The 19,600-nt window shown below is 40.0% G+C and overlaps 2 protein-coding genes across 4 annotated transcripts; both read right to left on the bottom strand.

Moving 5' to 3' along the window:
* Nucleotides 1–715: 715 nt before the first annotated feature.
* Nucleotides 716–6,212, bottom strand: LOC148189882 (immunoglobulin lambda-1 light chain-like). Its single transcript, XM_088075474.1, has 6 exons — nt 6,155–6,212; nt 5,747–6,062; nt 4,182–4,258; nt 2,345–2,653; nt 1,558–1,632; nt 716–1,235 (listed from the first exon to the last, which is right to left on the bottom strand). Exons 1-6 carry the CDS (start codon nt 6,195–6,197, stop codon nt 1,087–1,089), a joined length of 969 nt encoding a protein of 322 aa, XP_087931600.1. The 5' UTR covers nt 6,198–6,212; the 3' UTR covers nt 716–1,086.
* A 1,177-nt stretch (nt 6,213–7,389) lies between these two features.
* fip1l1b (FIP1 like 1b (S. cerevisiae)) lies at nt 7,390–19,322 on the bottom strand. 3 transcript variants are annotated; one of them, XM_088075471.1, is made up of 16 exons: nt 19,009–19,322; nt 18,586–18,640; nt 17,461–17,539; nt 16,959–17,071; nt 16,221–16,285; nt 15,943–16,050; nt 15,640–15,770; nt 15,215–15,333; nt 14,031–14,084; nt 12,730–12,829; nt 11,671–11,821; nt 11,474–11,555; nt 10,782–10,837; nt 10,312–10,501; nt 9,960–10,106; nt 7,390–8,066 (listed from the first exon to the last, which is right to left on the bottom strand). In XM_088075471.1, exons 1-16 carry the CDS (start codon nt 19,085–19,087, stop codon nt 7,925–7,927), a joined length of 1,671 nt encoding a protein of 556 aa, XP_087931597.1. In that variant the 5' UTR covers nt 19,088–19,322; the 3' UTR covers nt 7,390–7,924. The 3 variants fall into 3 exon arrangements, with proteins under 3 accessions (XP_087931597.1, XP_087931596.1, XP_087931598.1); XM_088075470.1 differs by having other exon boundaries at nt 7,390–8,069; nt 19,009–19,321; XM_088075472.1 differs by lacking the exon at nt 14,031–14,084 and having other exon boundaries at nt 7,390–8,069; nt 19,009–19,321.
* Nucleotides 19,323–19,600: the final 278 nt, after the last annotated feature.

Below are 19,600 nucleotides of genomic sequence, written 5' to 3'. Positions count from 1 at the left end.
TACAGAATAATGATGCTGTATCCAGACTTTGTATGTCTGTATTGTAAAATTACAACATATTACAGTACTTGAGGGAGAGAAACTGTGCTTAAAATCTTAACATCAAAAGAAAAAGTGTTTATGTGTTTATATCATTTACAATGAATAAATTAATTGATTTTTTTCGACAATGTATACATTTTATATTTCTTTGTGAAGCATCTTGTGATTCTGTCTTGAAATGTGTGCCACAAATAAAAATCATAATTTATATAATCAGCACCTGAACCAATCCATTTAGTCCTGATCAGGCTGTAATTGATAATTCAGAAAAATCTGATCATTTCATAACAGGTGTTTCTTTAAAGCAACTCGCTCTGCTGTTTGTCGATGTGTGTAAACAACAGTGTCATCAGCGTAGAGTTTTATATCGACACTGACACAAATATAAAAGGGGCTCAGGACCAAACCTGGTGGAACACCCACACCTACTGACTTGTATATAACAGCTGTGTATATATTTGCTTATTTTTGTTTACTTTTGTTATCCTTGTTAAGCTGTGTGCTTCTGTTCTAATCTTCCTGTGTATTTGTACTTGGTGCTGTGTTTAACTATATTTGCAGCAACTCAAAACCAGAGTCAAATGACTTGCAGTCGTCAACATACACGGCTAATGAAGCTGATTCTGTTTCTGATTATTTGCTTTGAGGCCAAAAAAAGTTCCATAAAAACAAGGATGTTTACACAAACACTTTATTTTTTCCGTTTATAAAGGATGTTATAGAAGGAATTTTACAAAGCTGTCACACTATGCATATTGTTTTACAAAGAAAAGCAAACTATAAACAATAACACATCTACCAGACAGCCAATGATTCAGCTCATTATTTTTTTTTTAGAATTATAAGTCACAACTAAAAGTGGAAATAAACAAATGAATGAAAATAACACTGCAAAGAATTCACACTTAATTGCTTGTGCATAAAAGAGATATATTTAACAACCAACCACAACACATCATAACTGATATTTGTGAATACTGAACAAAGTGATAAATGAGATGAACTGATGAGACGTGATGGTGAGAAAAGGCGAGCGGAGAACAGTCAGTCAGCATGTGTGCAGTTGGTGGACGGTCCCTTGTTTCTGAGGAGGAGCAGCAGAGAGAGTCCACAGCAGTACACCAGACTCTTCACTGTCAGCAGTGTGTACAGCACACACAGCAGCTTCACCCTGCACTGAGACTGGAGGGTCACTGACACACAGACACACAGACAGACAGGTCATTCCTCTCTCCGTACTGTTTCACTTTTTAAATTTCCTCACAACATCATCATATTTTCATCAGTATCACTTGGACTTTTCCAGACAGAACCACTAGCTTTACATGAAGACAAGAACCAGCTTCAATCTGATCATAAGTTCAAAGACTCTAATCAATTACAACAAGTCACAGCCCCATCAAGCATTTTAGGTATGGAGCCAGGACAGCAACTCTTAATGATGAGATAAGAAACAAAGGCTGCAGTTTAAAGGGAAACATTGGGCATTGAAGGAGAAGCAGCAGTTGATCTTACAGTCAGCTTGCTGCAGAGCTGGCAGGTCTGCTGGCTCTCTCTCTGCAGGACAGGAGGCTGCTGGAGCTGGAACCTCTGAAACAGAAAAGGAGTGAAATGTTTGGGTTTGCATTAACCCTCAAATGCACTAACTGAAACTGTGAATATAAAATATGCCTAATGAAAACACATTGATTTAAAATAAAAAAAAAAACTACCAACATTTTATCTTAACTTTTTATGCTCTCATGAGCTGATATTTCAGGAGATTAAAGAAACCATATGTCGCGTTTATAGGTCACATCTAGCAGCCAGCGCTACAAGAGGTGTTATTACATCCCATAACTCTTCAAAAGTTGAGCAGATCAGCTGTAAAGTTTGAATTCACAATTCCTCTGTGAAATTTTGGACAATCACCTCTCATAAATCCCTCGTGAAAGGATATGTCTTTCCATCATCGCTCCATAACACACCTACATCACTTTCGATTGGAAATAATGACGGCCAGTGTATTTCTAGATGACAGCTGGTGTGGTGGCTGCAATAGAAATAAACCTGCTGATGCTTTGAACATCCATCGCCATGCTTCTTGGAACGTTAATCGCGAGAGGAGAAGTCACATCACTCAATGGAAAGGAGGTCATCTGTTTTAATTGTGTTTATAGACATTTCTAAAATATTGCTTAATTTTTGTGCACATCTGTAATGGAAACCTGCCTAGTGAGAAATGTCAGGCCTCTGCTCTCTCTGACAGCGTCTCCACATGAAGCTGAATCACTGCTGAACACAGTCACCAAATCTTCATTACCTTGTTCTGTTTGGGCCTTCACTGCGCCCCCCTCGTGCTGCACGTAGCAGTGATATTTATATGTGCTGTTCTCTGGCTGATGGATCAGCAAGATGGAGGCGGTGCGTCCCGACTCTCTGAGCTCCAGCTGCTCTCCGTCATCAGGGCTCAGATCCACCAGAGTACCACTCTCCCTCCCTCTTTTCCAGGAGAACTTGACCTCAGGAGGAAACATGGCTGAGGCCAGACACAGCAGGGAGCTCCGCCCCTCCAGGTGGACTGTGGGTGCTGCTGGGTACACGCTCACCACGGGCTGCACTACCTGCTCATCTGAAGTTTGACAGCAGCAACAAGCAGCACAGACACACATTCACACAGTCAGCAGCAGCTTACAGCTCTGCACTGCATTCAGTCTGATCCTGGAAACTAAAGTACTCATCAGTACAGCACAAAGTTCACTACATGTACTGGATTCACCGTCATACTAAACACACTGAGAATATACTGTCAGCATGAGTTATAGAGGGACAAAAATATTATGTATTCAGCAATTCGTTATCACAATAAAGTCAAATTATAATTATTATTAATAGTAGTAGCAGTATTAGTAGTAGTAATGATATAATAAAATATGATATATAATAACATAATTTACTGTCACACAAAATTTTATTCTATTTTATTCTAGAATGAAAAGTTTTATGATCATACAGTGGAAACTGGTTTTCTATGAATCATTAGAAATTACATATGTTTAATTGCATAAAAATAGTTGTTACTTTAATTACAATACATGGGATTACAATACATGTAAGATATTATTTATGTAGCATATAGCGTAACCAAATTTCCACAGAAAACTCTAAATATTTAAACCCCAGTTGTATGTTCACATATGTCAAATGTAAATAAAAAACTGTTTGTTAAAATTAGATTAAACCTGATCACTATGGGGGATTTTACATAATAATATAATACTGTCTAACATAATACAATAGCAGAATTTACTATCCCACAAAAGAGACGATAAAGCTTGAAACACTATTGTAATTTTATTTATAACAATATAAGTTTATCATATTATATTTACCATCAAGTACTTTAATCAAATTCATTAAAATACAATTGACTACATCAGTGATTTAATTATGATAATGTTAACTTTTGTACAAAACTACAATTATTTGGATAAATAAAACAGGAATAAGGCCATAATACATTTAAAACTAATATAAAGCCTACTTTTTATATTTCAGTTTTATTAAAAGTCAGTTCAAATGCAGATATATACATGTGCCATTATTATACATCATTACAGAAATATATAAATTAGTTATTCTGTTAATTGTAATATCATATTAAGTTTCTGAATAAATGTTTCAATATCTTAAAAGACATTTGTACCTCCATATGAATTGTGATATTCATATGATACATTTTACCATTTAAAATATGTTTATTAAATTGCATTAATTTCATAAACAAAATATTACAATTTCATGATTTTTATCATACATTTTCTGACACATTAAAATTAATTTTAAAGTCATATTTTGTATTAGATGGTGCTGAGTTACTGAGGGGAACACTTTATATATTTTTACATTTCCATTATCATACTTTTTAATATATAACTCAGATTCATCTCCTTTAAAAATAAAGAATTACTTGAGTTGTGTGGTGAAATTTAAAAATTTCTATTTTAGGAATTTTTAACCTGTTTATGTAACAATAGCTGCAAGAATACTCTACTGATGATGAAAAAAACGTAAAGCCTGAAGCAGCAGAGAATCATTAATAAAAACATTTTCAACTTGTTAAATAAAACAATTGAAGGAAAATAAATGTTTATTCTTACCTGTTACATACAGTTTAGTTCCAGAGCCAAAGATCACGTCATTTCTCACAGTGAGAGAGAGTAATACAAAAACCTGTCTGCTGCTGAATGTGTCGGCTGAGGTGAACGAGTCCCAAAAATTAACCAGTATCATATTTCAGCTCCATGATGTCGCTCTCTAATGTTCATATTAACACGACTGTCTCTTCTTTTTTTCCTTTATAGAAACATTAGCAGATTTTCTCTGTGGATCGCTGGTTCACACGTTCATGTTCCTCAGAGGATGAATCCTTCTGACTTTGGTAAGTTTGTATCCAGCACCATCATCAGCTCACATTTTTAAATTGTCCATTACTTTGATTTATGATGTATGTGTATCACATTAATGGACTCCTTTTGACAAAACCAGTGCTGCAACAGAAAGAGTTGAGATCCTCCTGCTTTCGAAATCAGTGCAACACATGAGATCAAAAAAAAGTTCAAACAAACAAACACTTAAGAGGGCTGCTAATCATGGTGGCTGATGGGAAAACAAAAATGGCCCTCTCTAGAGTAAGTGTTTGGTTTGTCTGTTCTGGGCTACTGTAGAAACATGGAGGTTCAACATGGCGGACTCTGAAGATATTCCCGCTTCATTCGGATTTTCAGGTTGTTATCAGTTAAAGAAAATATATTTATATTATATTCCATTTCTGGAATATTATTGCCTAAACATAACCTCCCCGACTTTTTGCAAATAAAGCAACTCTACATTTAGAACGTAACATCAAAGATATCATAAAAACATGTTTATGAGGATACTTTGATGATAAACATCCTCTGTGGATGTGACAGAAATCAGGCCAACAATTGTCTTGTTCTGGATCAAAGTTTTGGTTGGATGGAACGACTGAGCCAAACGTCCCACTGCTCACAGAGAAAAACTAGATTAAATCCAAAAACATTTCCCAAATCTGCTGAGGGAGAATTATCATAAATCCAAGAATTCAGTTGGTTGATTTATTAGAGTGAATTTATCTGCTAAAATCTGTTCAAAGATGTGATGGATGGATTTGTAGGAAACACAGTTTATGCATCAAGAGCAGATTATTATTGTGAGGAGTTGACCTAATAACTGCAGCAGGTCGACGCAGAGGAAATTCATTTTCAACAAAATGCTGATGCTTGGTTTTGTATTTATCATTTGAACTTTTTTAATGAATATTTTCAAATCGACATTGCTTTTCAAAAATGACCTTTTTTGGGGTTTTTTTAAAATCCCATTTATTTGTGTTATCTGTTTAATTAAAATGATATTTTTGCTATCTTTTGAAATTATTACATCATTGTTCTTCTGTGTTGCTTTAATCCTGCTGGAAAATGTGTTAAAAAAGATATATATATATAAAAATATAATGCTAAATAAATCCTGATTCCAGTAAAGAAAATAAATTCCTTAGTTGAGTGTGCTTGTGACTCTGGCTGAGCTGGAGGTGAAATGTGTGAACCTGGGCTGTGGTTTGCTGCTCTCCTCCTGTCACAAACACTGTGTGACATCTGTTGTTGGTTTTTGTACGGGCTGCAGGGATCATTTCTCTCTGTGGGACCTCCAACAGGAGCAGTAGTAAGTGGCTGAATGACTGAGTTCAACTCTCTGGATCCTCAACTCACAGACTTTCTGTTCATACACAGCTGAGAAATTATTTTTCTGAGGATGATTGGAACGGTAAACTTTACCATCACTTCTGTCAATACTCAGAATCCGTGTGAATGTTTCTGTGTCTCTCTTCTGGAACCAGAATATCCAGCTTCCATCATCACACTGCTCATCGCCTCGACAGCTGAAGGAGACGTTATCACCGACTCTCCTGGTCAGTGTTAAATCATCCTGAATCAGCTGATCTGCTGCCATGGCAACCAGCGCTGCAGAGACACAGACAGGTAGATGAAGGTGAGTGTGACAGTGTCTGTTAAAGGTGGACTTTGTTGGCTCCTGATTGGCTGGAAACACTCACCTGAACACAGACAGCACAGAGCAGCAGCTGGGAGGAAAAGCATGTTGTGCAGTGGTGTTTCCTCTGCTCAACCTGCGGAGAAGTGGAGCTCTGACGCAGCTGAGGCCAAACGAGGACGAGCTGTGAGATCAGACGAGGGCCACGTGGTCTCTAACAGGTCCTCACACCTCCCATCAGCCCCTGCGGCAAAACATTAGAGAGACAAAAGATACAAACTCAGGTGATTTTAACAGTGAAGATGATGAATTCAAGTATTACGTATAAAAAGCTTTTTTCATTTTGTCAAAGTGAGAAATTAGTTTGTTTCAAACTTCAAATTTCATCTTTATATCAAGTTGAATAAAGTTTAGTACCACAGACTGTTATGTGTTGGCAGTTCAACATGGCGGACTCCTTAGTCATTAACATAGATATCAACAGTTCATTCTAATGCAAACAAAATAATTTGTATTTCAGGTGATTATCTATTAAGGAAAACACACTTATATTCCATTTCTGCCAATATGATAAAATATACATAAGAATATAATAAATGTACCTTGTACCTTGTATATCCACCACAGTCCTTCACACTGAACCTTTAACTGGACCACAGAAGTGTTTTCTGATTGGCTGGATGAAATCATTAGTCTGTGAAACATAAATGTGTTTGATGACACGACTGAGTTTACAGTTTGTTTAGACAGAAACAAGACTTGGCCAGTTTTAGGGAGAGATTGTGCTTTGAGTTTTTGTTTTTTGAAAGCACTTTGTTGAGGTTTGGGGATGTTTCTCGTCATAGTTACAATAATAAACACATGATCATTGAATGATATTTGACACTATTGTAAGACAACTTTATACATTATGAATTCTGTCTGTTTTTCCAAGATGATCCTACACTCAGGCCCTCACTTTAAACCTGTAGTTATCACCTCACACTACATTTGATATTTCCGTTTGTTCTGTGCTGCTGCAGTGAAAAATCAAACTTTTCCACTGCTGCCCTCTAGTGTCTGAACAGCACACTGTCTCTAACTGTACTGCTGCTTTCACTACAACTGACCCTGCTGTTAACATTAGTGCCTTCTGATTACATTATCATGCATTTGGTCCTGTGTGTGTCTGAGCATGAGAGTGTGTTTGTCTGTCAGCAGCTAATCTCACACACTACTGGACCAATCAGCCGTGTTACTACTGACTAAGATTATACACTTCTGTGACAGATTAATATGACTCACTGTTATCATGCAAAAATACTCTGCTATTAATTCTTAAAAAGTAAAATAAAATACTCCCCAAACAACGTCTTATCAAAAGTGTTTTTAATTGAACTTAAACCGACAGCTGTCTATAGATGTCTTCATACAGGACAAGAACAAAGAAAGAAATGAGAGAAAAAAAGAGCTAAACGTGTTGATCATCCTGACTATACAGAGAGATGTGTGAGCATGATGTTACAGCAGAGCTCTGAGAGGAGCGTCGAGGAGCAGAGGGAGGTGAAGACAGACTGATGCCCTGTCTCATGTCAGCTACTGATGGAGAAACAGATCAAGTACCATCCCTCCTTTACCACCTCCTCTGCTCCTGCACTCTCTGTGACGGTGAGGATGAGTGACAGCAGCGTGGAGGAGAACTCAGATAGATGGAGAGGGGAGTGACAGGACGCATCCATCACTTCCTGGTTTTGCTGGTCTGCGTTCATCTTCTCCCTCTCCTTCTTTCTCATGTTGCTGGGAGACACGGAGGGACAGACAGGAGCGGAGACAGACACACAGGAGGTGGCCATCACTACTCCATGGCCTCCTGGTTCTCTTGGTCTGCGCTGATGTCCTCGCTGGCCTCTTTGCCCTCCTTGCTCCTCTTGCTCTTCTTGTGTTTGTGCCTCCGGTGGCTGTCGCCCTCCTCGCTGTCGTGCCTCCTCCTGCTACTGCTGCTAATGGAAGGAGAAGGACGAGAGTGAGAAAAGGGCAGAGGAGGTGAGGAGAGGAAGAGGAAAGAGATGAGAGGAAGAGGAAAGTACAGAAAGAAGGGGAGATAATGAGGTTAGGCAGGAGAGAGAGACGAGACGACAGGATCAATGGGTGAAAGAAAGAAAAGGTGAAGTGAAATGGAGACGGACAAAAGGGTGAAGAAAACAGAGAGGGAGCATGGTGCCAAATTACAACAAGGGAGGTGATTTTAGGTGAAAGACAGAGTTTGAGACAACAGAAAAAAACAAAACATTTTTGATTTACTGATACAGGAAGATACAGTTAATCATAATTAAAATTTTTCGCAATTTTTGAAAGAAATCCTCCTTAATATCAGAGGTAGACTAAAGAAGCTTCTCATTTCAGCAAACGGCAAAATCCACAGCCACCAGCCAGAAATAAGAAGCCTGCCTTTCTACCCCTCCCTGGCACATTTCATAAACTGTAGCTAGATTCAAAATTGGAGAAAAGAAAAAACCCACAGCTGACCCACCATACAAACTTAGCTGAGGTGCTGGAGCATCAAACTTTAGCAGGAAAAAAGCATCTGCACACTCAATCTGTGTAAAAATCTTCTTAAAGCAAGCTTTCAGATAGACAGCTTCTTCGAGACACAAACAGGCAGCCTGTAGCAAGTCAAGCCCACCTCTAACCTTCTCCAGATTGCTTGTTTATCAGGGTTCCTTCAGTTTAAGGCAATTTAGGATTTAATTTAGAATGCTCTGTGGAATTGCATTTAAACAATTCTATATTTGCCATAATGAAATAAAGAAAAGAAAAGAAAAAAAAGCTGAAATGGCATCGGTAGTTCTGCCCAAACTTTTATTGCAACATAAAACCTGACTTTTTTGAGAAAAACAAACTTTGTGTTTCTCGCTCTGCATGCAGGATTCCACGACCTTAACTCCCATCGTGAGTTGGAAAAACGTTTTGCATAAAATACACAGAGCCTCGTATGCATTTCCTGATACCAGTTTCAGCCATGCCACTAAATCTTTCCTAAACAGCCAGTTTACATGAAATTTGCTCTTCCCTATGTTGTCCAGGGAACAGTGGCAACAGACAATGGATCCTCTGAACATCTCATCAGTGCTGATGTTTCTGATATCCTCATTTGCGTGGCGTTAAAGTGAGAGGCATTCATTTTTTTAGACTTTTGAAAGATTTATTTAAGACATTCTATTGTCAGTTAAGGTTTTATTTTTAGGTTTATTCATTCTTTGCCTTTTATAGCTTTTAAAAGACACCTGGTTAATGTTTCCAGTTTTTTTTCTTGAAAAAAAGGCTATAGGTCCTCAGATATTACACTGTATGTCTTCATGCTAAAGATGATTCATGTAAACTAAAACATGAGAGTAAAGAGACGACATTGCTCTCGTATTGCGGTGAGGAGCTAGTTTGTATGAGATAGAAAGCATGAAAACATAAGATGGAAGATCAGACCCTTAAATTATTTTTTGTTTTGCTGTTGTTATATTTTTAAACTGTGTATTCTCATTTCTAGTATAACATCAGAAAAGCCATTGAGGGTGAGAACTAACTGATGTGTTTTGCTGATGTAACACTATCTCAGGATAACATTAGCTGAGTTTTACAGAGTTAAACTTCCCCAAATCCACTGAAGAGCAGGGCAGACCTGCTGACATGACCTGATGACTCCTAATCCTCTTTCCATGCTGAGTATTACTCTCATTTCACCTCTGTGCACACTGCTTCAACGTGTGGAGAAATGCAAATCTTAAGAGGCTTGCTGTGTCCAGCTACAAACTATGATTGGACAATACATATTTGGGGGAGGGTTTATTCAAACGCTTTATTTTTCTAAGAGGTAAGTTCCATGTGAGTGGACATACCTGCGAGAGGACTTGTGGCGTCCCTCCTCTTTCTCTCGGTGCCGTCTGTCCCTGTGTCTGTCCTCTTTCTCTCGGCTCGACCGGTCACGGTGGCGCTCTCCATAACTGCGCTCCTGGTACTCGCGGTAACGATACCGCTCCTCGTCGCTATGGAAGTCGAAAGAACAAAATCTTTGACTTCGTTGTGGTATTTTTGCATGCATGCCAAACAAGCTCCATTCTCTGAAAAAAACTGCTCTTTAACTAATATGTTGTCATTCTGTGTCTGTGACTAACGATATTCAGTGCCTATAAGTACCAGGCTTATATTGGTGCTGCCATTAACAAATACGTGTGCGTTTGTCCGTCTCACCTGGTGTAGCCCATTGCTGAGGGACTGTGCTCCCTTTCTCTCTCCCGCTCATGCGTCCTCTCCCGGGGTCTTTCTCTCTCCTTCTCTCTCTTGTCGTCTCGACGGGAATAGTAGTCCCACGGTTTAGAGTTATCCATTATTGGGGGCCAAGGTGGAGGCACACCTCCAGCCATGGGTGGAGGGTATGCACCTGACAAGGTAAAGAGGAGCAAAGCCGAAGACTTGGTTATTAACTTTGTGATCAAATGTTTCCTGGGAATTAAACTTTGATTAAATCCAGTTAACAATCTGTAACAGCCAGCGATCATGCAAAAGGGGTGTTAATGCATGTTTAAACCATTTGAACATACAGTCACTGTGTTTCCTTTAACATTACAGCCAGTCATACTAATATCTAGGGATGCATATCTGTGTGAAAATATCCTTGTTTCCACTGCATTAAATACATGACAGTGTTTATATTTTCCTACCTTGAGGGAATGGGTAGGGAGGGACAGAGCGTCCATCATAACCTCCACCATGGCCACTGTGGAAACAGAGCAAAGGCAACAGGTTACTGTGTGTGTGTGTGTGTGTGTGTGTGTGTGTGTGTGTGTGTGTGTGTGTGTGTGTGGATAATAGACTGTGTATAAAGATGAACATAGTGCCCCTACTCCCTCCCACTGTACAAAATAGTCTGTGCAGTGACGATCTCTTGCTGTATCAAATTGCGACCAAAGCACGCCTCTAACCATTCAACAGCAGCACCATTGACTGTGACAACACCCACTGACACTTACAGCTGTCAATAATGATGTAAAAACCTACTTTTTATTGCATCAACAACATCAACATCAACAATTTAAAACCAAACTTAAAGAAAAACACCTGAACAAACATCAGCTTAATAAAAACGACCTAAAACGGCAGACACCATTTTTAGGAAAAAAAGTATTTGACGTGTACTTTGATTTTTTTAGTTTGGTCTATGTGCAGTACACTAACACGGAGGGGGGCAGGTTTACGATCTGCACTGGTGTCAGCCACCAGGAGGCGACTGGGATGTTTCAGCTTCACATTCAGAGATCTGTCACATCTTTATTCCTCCAGGATTTCTCTGGCTATTTTTGTAATTGCTGCGGTGGGATGAGACATAGTGTGTGTGTGTTTACATGTGTATTACCTGTCCATAGTGGGAATGATAGCAGGAGGAGGCCCACTGGGTGGAGGAGGAAAACCAGGAGGAGGGACGGTAATGGGTAACCCTACAAGGGAAAAAGAGAAGGAGGAGAGAGAATAAACACACAGAAAACAAAAGTAGAGCACATACAGGTCAAATATTACAATAGCTGAAAAAGAATAAGATGATGATAAACTTACTGGGTGGGGGGATGAGTGGGGGTGCAGTGTTGACATTGGGTGGTGGAGGGAGGAAAGGAGGTGGAGGAATGTTTGGAGGAAGTGGTCCAGGAGGGAAGAAGGTGGGAATCTTGGCTGGAGTCGGCTCGGCGTCTGACTGTTCAGCGATCACCTGCACGGCAAACAGACAGGAGGAGGTTGAGATGACGACACACTCAGCACAGATTCTTTAAACGTGAACTCTAGTTCAGCCAGAGCGAACACACCGGGCCTCATTTACTCATATGTAAGTATAAATGTTATTACTCTGCGCATAAAATAAGTGCGCCCGCAAAACTACCATCTGATTCATGACACATACACACCAGCTGATTTTGTTTTAAAAACTGTGTGTAAGTTGATTAAACTGAGAGGCGCGTGCCCGCTGTCTGCAGTCATCATACCGCCACACTATTTCTGTGTAAGGAAATACAATTTACCACAGTAACATGGAGAAAGCGGCGAAGTTGGTTCGACACATGCTTGGGGTAGATCAGAAGTTTTATACCCTGTTGTTGTTGTTGTTGTTGTTGTTGTTGTTGTTGTTGTTTTATGGCACTAAAACTTAGTGGGAATAGCCATCATTATCGGCATATTCAATTCTCATATAGTCCAATGTAAGCTAGGAATATTGGAATATTCAAATTATGGAAATAATAGATGAGGAAGGCCGAGGATGAAATAAGTGCATGCATCAGTAAATAAATGGTTTTAAATATTGTCTGTAAAAGCCAATTTTCATGCACGTGGTTTTAATTTTCTCTAGGTGTGCGTTTACATTTTCAGAGACAGCCTGGCCTTTAGAGGCAGTTCTAAATTTGTTTGCAGAGTCCCAAAAAATTCAGGTGAGAAAACACTGATGACTCCTAAATTCTTTTTACTAAAACATCTGCATGCACAGTCTATGCACAGATTTGTGAATGATGCTCATTGTTTTCAACAGGAAAAATAAAATGAAATCACATTTTTTTAAAAAGGCATCATGTTTTGTGGCTGTTTTTTTTTTTTTTTAGATTAACTGACCGCGTTGCCTTTGTGTACCTGGATATTGTTGCCTTCTAGATTGTGTCTGCGTCGCCCTTCAACCCTGCTGATGGTGGCCGTCCCCCCACCAATGACATCTATAGTACCACTCGGCTTCCTGGGAAAAGAAATTTTTAAAAAAAATGAAATAATGGCAGTGAGCATGCACAGTCTACTTCCACACATACAATATGTAAACACTAGCAGCATAAATATGCATAAACCTAATATCTAATTTAAATAAAAGCCTCTAAAAATGCTGTCCTTGAGGGCGCCACAGTGGCAAACCTGGTAGAGCATGCCCCCATGTACTAAGTCTGTGTCTTTCTGCCGTGAACCGGGTGTGACTCCTACTCAGGGTCCTGTCCTGCATTTTGTCCCCTCTCACATGTCCCTCTATCCTCTCAGTCTTTGTCTGTACTATCAATGCAGGCAAAAAGGCCAAATAATCATACAAAGAATAAAAAAATGCGATCTTAAATCACTTCCACGGGCATCTGAATGTCAGGAAGACTAAAGACCTCAAAGTGGGTAGAAAGAAACTACACCCCACATTTAAATTAAAGGGTCTTGAGCGGAGAGGGCGGATAGTTTCAGGGACCTCGGTGTCCACAGAGGGCCTGACCCCCTGACTCAGAGGTGAGAAAGGCAAGACAGACTGTTTGACCTCACCTGAGGGTATTCCAGGTATCCCCTCAAATACTGAGGAATTTCCAATCCTGCAGCGTCTTAACGGGGAACATCACTACCTGGTGCTCAAACAGTCATCGAACAGGACTGCAAGGCCGTGCAAAGAGTTGTTCTTCCAGCTGAACATAAGTACGCCCTGCACTGCATACAGGATGATTATACTTTGCACTGCAAGAATAATGCCAGGAGAACCACTGAAGATCTTAGCCACCTGGATAAAGACCCTTTCTCCCTTGTTACGGTCGGGAAGAACGCACCGTGATACAGCAAGCCGGCACTGAGAGGCTCAGGGAGAGCTTCTACCCCTAAGGTCACCAGGACCTTAAATGAGGCCACCGGCCTGAGACTGAGATCTGAAGTGAGCTTTGGGTTCAGCTAAAATGATAATTTTCTGTTCTCTTTGTAAAGCTCTAACGTATGTTAGCGTACTACACACATGCACATCATCACCCACCCCAAAAGAAAGAAATCTTTGGGGCCTAGGAAATAGCGCCGGGTGTTTTTCTGTGGTCATGTTTCATGGTCAAGAAAAACGCCAGCCCCCCTCCCTGTTTTTTTGTTTGTTTTTTTTTTAAACATCAACACATTTCCCATCAGGCCCTTGTAGAGACGAGGCCATGCCAACTTACGTATAATAGGACATGTCCTGAACAGGCGGGCCAGGCCACTGAGGGGGAGAGATCCTACCATTTTGAAACAAAGGACAGGGGTAAAGGAGATGAGAGTAACATCGGCCCAAACACACACGCACAGCCCATGGGATGACCTGTCCTCACCATAAACCCGGAGGTCACCACGTGTTTTTGTGTGTCGTGTGAGTCGAGATGGCGTCAGAGCATGTTGCATTTGAAAAGCGAGGAATATTTTCACAGTTTGATTTCCTTCCAAAGTAATTTTCGCTGCTACACACACCACACAGCTCATTAAACGATTCTTTTCCCTTCCTGTTGAAATGGTCAGTATGTGGTGTGATCCTTTTCCCTTTACTTTAGCATTCATTTTCCAGCCTTTCGCTGTTCAGTCACTTAAGCCAAAAATTCACACGGCCAGTAAAGCATTGCAGAAAAGGAGGGCGTAACATGATGACTTAATGAAAAGAGTGTCAGTAAAATCTCAAACAATACGCAACCATGTGGAAAAGATGATAAAGATATGATGTTATGTTATATATCAATTTGTCACAGTCCCATATTCGCTCCACGCAGAGATGGTGTTTTCATCTGCTGCAGTTTTTAGTCTCTCCAGTGAAACAGAAGCCTCAGTGGACGATATTTGGCATTTTGCTTATTTTTGATGATCGCCAATAAAATTAATTAATGAGAAAATGTGCGTATTACACTCAACCAACTCCAGGGAAGGCTGTATGAAATAAATGCAAGAAAGAAAGTGTCAGCACGGGAGGAACTTTTACTTTGTAAAACCTCAGGGAGCTATTTTTAATTTATTTATTTATTTATTACAGCTATTTTTGTCACTGAACTTTACAAAAAAAAGGTTGCAAAAGTACTAATAACCCGCATCAGTATCAGCCCTGAAAAACCAACATCAGTCGTCCCCTAAATTAAATCGTATGCTTCATGTGTGTCATTATAGATTTTATTTATTGTTATACCAACCTTAATTTTTTTTTTTTTTTGCAAATTTGTACTTTTTTCTATTTGTGTTTTTTTTTTGGTTGAAACTGCAAATACAACAGGTGAATAGAAACACACTTAATTTTTTGCTCATCTATTTTTTTGTGCATATGACTTTTAGTAGAAACGACACGTGTTAATTTACCTGACATGTTAATAAGTAAAGATAAAAGTGTTACCTGGTGACCTGACTGACAGCAGGCTTGTACAGGCTGACAGGAGATGTGAAGTCTGGCTTTGAGGTGTGAACAGGCAAACTGGAGATGTCCTTCTCATTGCCGGTCCTGCCTTGCTGAACCTACGGACGAGCCGAAATAAGCTCATTGTTACGTGTTAATCACAGTAGAGGTAGTTAGCAGAGCCTGAAGGCAGCGTCTTCACATTAATGTAGAAATATAGGTGATAGACGCATGTCAAATTAAAATACAGTGTTAACTTAATCTTCCGCTGACCTAAAAAAAAATGAAGGTAAAGCATTTATTTTCCTGAGAAGCTTGGAGTTAAATCATGCAAGAAATTGCTAATTTTCCATTCCATTTAACTAAAGTGAGAAAGAGGCGGTGACAAAAACAGAGAGGTGACAGAGTAAGCACTGGTCTCTCACAGTAATCTTGCTTGTCACTGAGCCGACAGTAGAGACCTCCAGGCCCATGCGCAGTCTCTTCTGTTTTTCGCAGTAAGCCTTCCACGTGTCTTCATTGAAGCCGTAGTTAAAGTAGTCTGACAAATCCGCTCCTATACACACACAAACACACGCACGTATACACACAAACTTGTCAAATACTGTACATGGTAGACATGACATCATTGTCAGTGACACTAAACATCCTTAAAATGCACATAATTGCGCTGCCCAAAGGAACACATTTTGATCATTTTCTTCTTTTCTTTAGCCACGCATCCACACCTGGCTTCCTCCAGGGTTTTTCTTCAAAGGACTCCATGTCGGCCTCCAGCACTGGAACGCCGTTAATGTTTCCGGGAGCCTCCAGGTCCACTCCCTTCAACTTGGCAGCTACGGAAAATAAACAGCATATTGTGTTAACTGGACACTACTCTTACTTACTTACTGACTACTCTCTGTGTACAATATCTATGTTCTCTGCATTTGAACTGAATAGTGAAGAATAATACATGTTATTTGTAGGTCAAGACAGACACCAGTATGAGAATAGAGGGCAATACCTTGTCCATAAGGTCTGGAGCCTGTTGTCTTTATGTTGAGATTAACAGGCGGCGCTCCATAAGGTCTGGAAGGAAAGAAAGTCAAACCTCTGTTATTGTCATCACAAGGCCAACTCTTGATTAGATGTCATACACACCATATATATTACCATTTATGAGAGGGAAGAGGACGAGTTAATTCTGCAGTGAATGAGCTATCTGCTAATAGTGTACAATGACATAACAGGATCAATGCAAGGTTTCATTTATTGTTAAATGTTTAGCATCCTGACTTTTGAATGTGGACCAAAAGAGCTACTTTTGCCTCATGTTAAACAGCAAGCAAGTTAATAATGTGCAAGCAGAGGAGCATAGTGTTGACTTCCTGCTAATCATGGAGCAATATCAATGGGTTTGCAGTTTAAAAACAATGAGGGAAACTCACACAAACCGTCCCGCTTACTGCTGACATATTTAGTGAGTGAAAAACAAAAATGACATCTCGGTCTAGCAACACCGAAACGTCAGCACTTGAGCTCCCTCCTCCAACGCACCTGTCACACATTTAGGTGTGCAGCGATTATCTTAAGCAATTTTTTAAAATTGTTTAACAAACTTTAAAAACACTGCACTTCATTTTGACATCAGAACTAAGTAGAAACAACCAATTTCTCTTTGTTTGAGACAGACATTAAAAATATTTACTTAAAGTAGCCAATGACTGTTTAAGTAAAACGCCATGCTTTGAGAAAAACCTACGTGTACTGTGGTGCTCCGGTTTTTATGTCTCCAATGGTGACGCGGACATCATCATCGTCATCATCACTGTCGCTGTCACTGTCAACGTCCTCTCCTGCAGCTTCAGCCGTCGCCTGACGAACAGGGGAAAAAAGGATGATGAGACAGGACACAATCATCCCTCAGACAGACAGAATACTCCTTTTTCTCTTTTTTTCTGTTTTGTTTTTTCAGTCATTTCACATATGGCTCAAGCATATTTATAGATTCAATCAGGTAACAAACAACAATGAAAAAACTGAAAACTGCATACAAGACATACGAAAAACAAAAAAGCAAAATCATGCAGGACAAATTATATACAACTATATACATATATACACAAGGGAGAGACAGAGGGACAGAAAACAACAGCGAGAGGAATTAAACTGTGAGGTAAGCACTTAAACAAAAGCAAAACAGACAAAAATCACAGCACATGTTCCAACCCATACTCTTGACTGTGTGCATGCACGCTACCTACCTCAGAGGCCACTCCATTCCCTGTGGCATGTGCAGCTGCATCAGCTCCCGCATCTTCTGTTGAAGCATCAGCAGGTGCACTGTAGATAAAATTAAGCAGTAAACATCAAGTTTCTTTCAATTACAGACAGCACATCCATCCATCCATATCCATTTTCTTCCGCTTATCCGGAGTCGGGTCGCTAGGGCAGCAGCCTGAGCAGGGAAGCCCAGACTTCCCTCTCCCCGGCCACTTCGTCCAGCTCTTCCCAGGGGATCCCGAGGCGTTCCCAGGCCAGCTGAGAGACATAGTCTCTCCAGCGTGTCCTGGGTCTTCCCCGGGGTGTCCTACCGGTGGGAAGTGCCCTGAACACCTCACCAGGGAGGCGTCCTAATTAGAATCCCGAGCCACCTCATCTGGCTCTTCTCAACACGGAGGAGCAGCGGCTCTTATCCGAGCTCCTCCCGGATGACCGAGCTTCTTACCCTATCTCTAAGGGAGAGCCCAGCCACCCCACAGAGGAAGCTCATTTCGGCCGCTTGTACGTGCGATCGTGTTCTTTCAGCACATAAAAACTAATTATTCAAACTCAGTCAACATGAGTGAGTTTAAAAAAAACCCAGAAAAAAGTGAATAAATCCTCCGCATAAAAGACAGAACTGAGGTTTGTTCCCTGCTCCATAAAAATTTAAAAGAAATTGATCACTTTTTTTAGACCAGATCAGATCAGTAACTTCATAATAACGATGCAAATGTAACACAGGATAAGAAGGTACAGTTTGACGCAAAACAGCTCAATCCCAGTGTTTTAATCCAGTTATGTTTCTGGTGCTTTTACAGGGTTGCTTATTTGCAGTACACAGACAGCTTATTTTTCAGCAGTCTGTTATATTATATAATTATATATATGTATTACCACAGAATAAGTATATGATAAGTTAACTGTCACTCCATCTTTGCATTTTTCTTTGAAACCTAAAAATGCATATAGCTACAGATGTGTGTGGTTTTATGCTTGTTTCTGGTTTCTCTTTGTGTTGCTGTGAATAGCACTTGCTTCTCTGGATGCAAGCAGGAGTCTTCTGAACTTTGAATCATTTAGACAAATCCAGTGGGTTTATATGGGTTAACAGAGATGTTAAATACCTGACTGCAGCATTCAGTTTGGCTTCCTCGTCTTCATCTTTGCTCTCAGACTCATCTGAAAGGTGAAATAGGCAAAAAAGCTCTTTAAACCATCACCTGCTTGAGATGCCATTCATTGGCTTCTCGTGTTTAACCGATGTACAATATCAGCAGAGAACAACAGAAGGAGCATTTGCAAAGTTTTAAAGTTAAATACTGCTTTTTTTAGTGACAGGGACACATTTAATCACTTTTCTCTTCAATCACACGGCTTCAAAAGGCCGGGAAAAGCAAACAGACGCTGCTAGCTTAGCTTCCAGGCTAACTCTCTAATCCTCTATCCAGTGCTGTTGGTTAGCTTCTGGTTAACGGACACGCACACTGACTCATGTCTCTTTCAGTAAAGAGGAGCTGGAGTCTGTGGACACCATGTTTTTATTGTACCTCCATACAGCCATTCCTCCTCCTCATCCCCGGCGCTGGCGTCAGTGGTGGTCGTTTTGTCCGCTTCCTCCGCAGACATGGTCAGCTAACACGAAGCACTAGCTACACCGACGTCAGCTTCACAAAGACTATGCTCGACGCTGCTTCTACTTGCAGAAATACACGTCTAAGTTTTCCCTTCAGCTGGGAAACGCGGTTATATACAAAAAATTATGCCTCCATTACATTCATTTCCAACCTTAGCGAGTGAGTGTTAACCCGGAACAGATTGTTGGAGTCCCGCTAAGGTGACTGTGTCGGTACAGAAAACACAGCGCCCCCCGCTGGAGGAGGCGCACCACGCTTTAGACAGGTGCTGTTATAGTATTTATTATAAAATAACGTTGGTATATTTTTTTTGTTTCTGTGTGTATTGTGTGTTCCTGTATTATTTTGTCAAGATATCGGGAATTTTCACTAAATTATATTGTTTACTAAATTAAAATAAGAATAAACTCTATTTGCGAAGTGCACAAACATGGAATTTGACTCCATGTCTTTTGCATGTCTCTCATGTAGTTACACAGAAATAGACAGAAAGATGGACAACAAT

This window comes from Plectropomus leopardus, chromosome 3 (assembly GCF_026936395.1).
Source record: "Plectropomus leopardus strain MGB_pleo_1.0 chromosome 3, ASM2693639v1, whole genome shotgun sequence".
NCBI classification, from domain to species: Eukaryota; Metazoa; Chordata; class Actinopteri; order Perciformes; family Serranidae; genus Plectropomus; species Plectropomus leopardus.
This window is presented reverse-complemented; position numbering and strand designations above follow the sequence as displayed.

Bases quoted from the DNA above. Each gene is read 5' to 3' on its own strand.
- fip1l1b (XM_088075470.1), bottom strand. From the start codon at position 19,087: ATGTCTGCGGAGGAAGCGGACAAAACGACCACCACTGACGCCAGCGCC. The intron at 17,072-17,460 runs GTAGGTAGCGTG...CCTGTTCGTCAG, and splicing joins GGAATGGAGTGGCCTCTGAG to GCGACGGCTGAAGCTGCAGG. The intron at 11,556-11,670 runs GTAAGTTTATCA...TTTCCCTTGTAG, and splicing joins CCCACTCATCCCCCCACCCA to GGTTACCCATTACCGTCCCT.
- LOC148189882 (XM_088075474.1), bottom strand. From the start codon at position 6,197: ATGCTTTTCCTCCCAGCTGCTGCTCTGTGCTGTCTGTGTTCAG. The intron at 6,063-6,154 runs GTGAGTGTTTCC...GTGTCTCTGCAG, and splicing joins TCTGTGCTGTCTGTGTTCAG to CGCTGGTTGCCATGGCAGCA. The intron at 4,259-5,746 runs GTCCCACAGAGA...ATTCAGCAGCAG, and splicing joins TACTACTGCTCCTGTTGGAG to ACAGGTTTTTGTATTACTCT.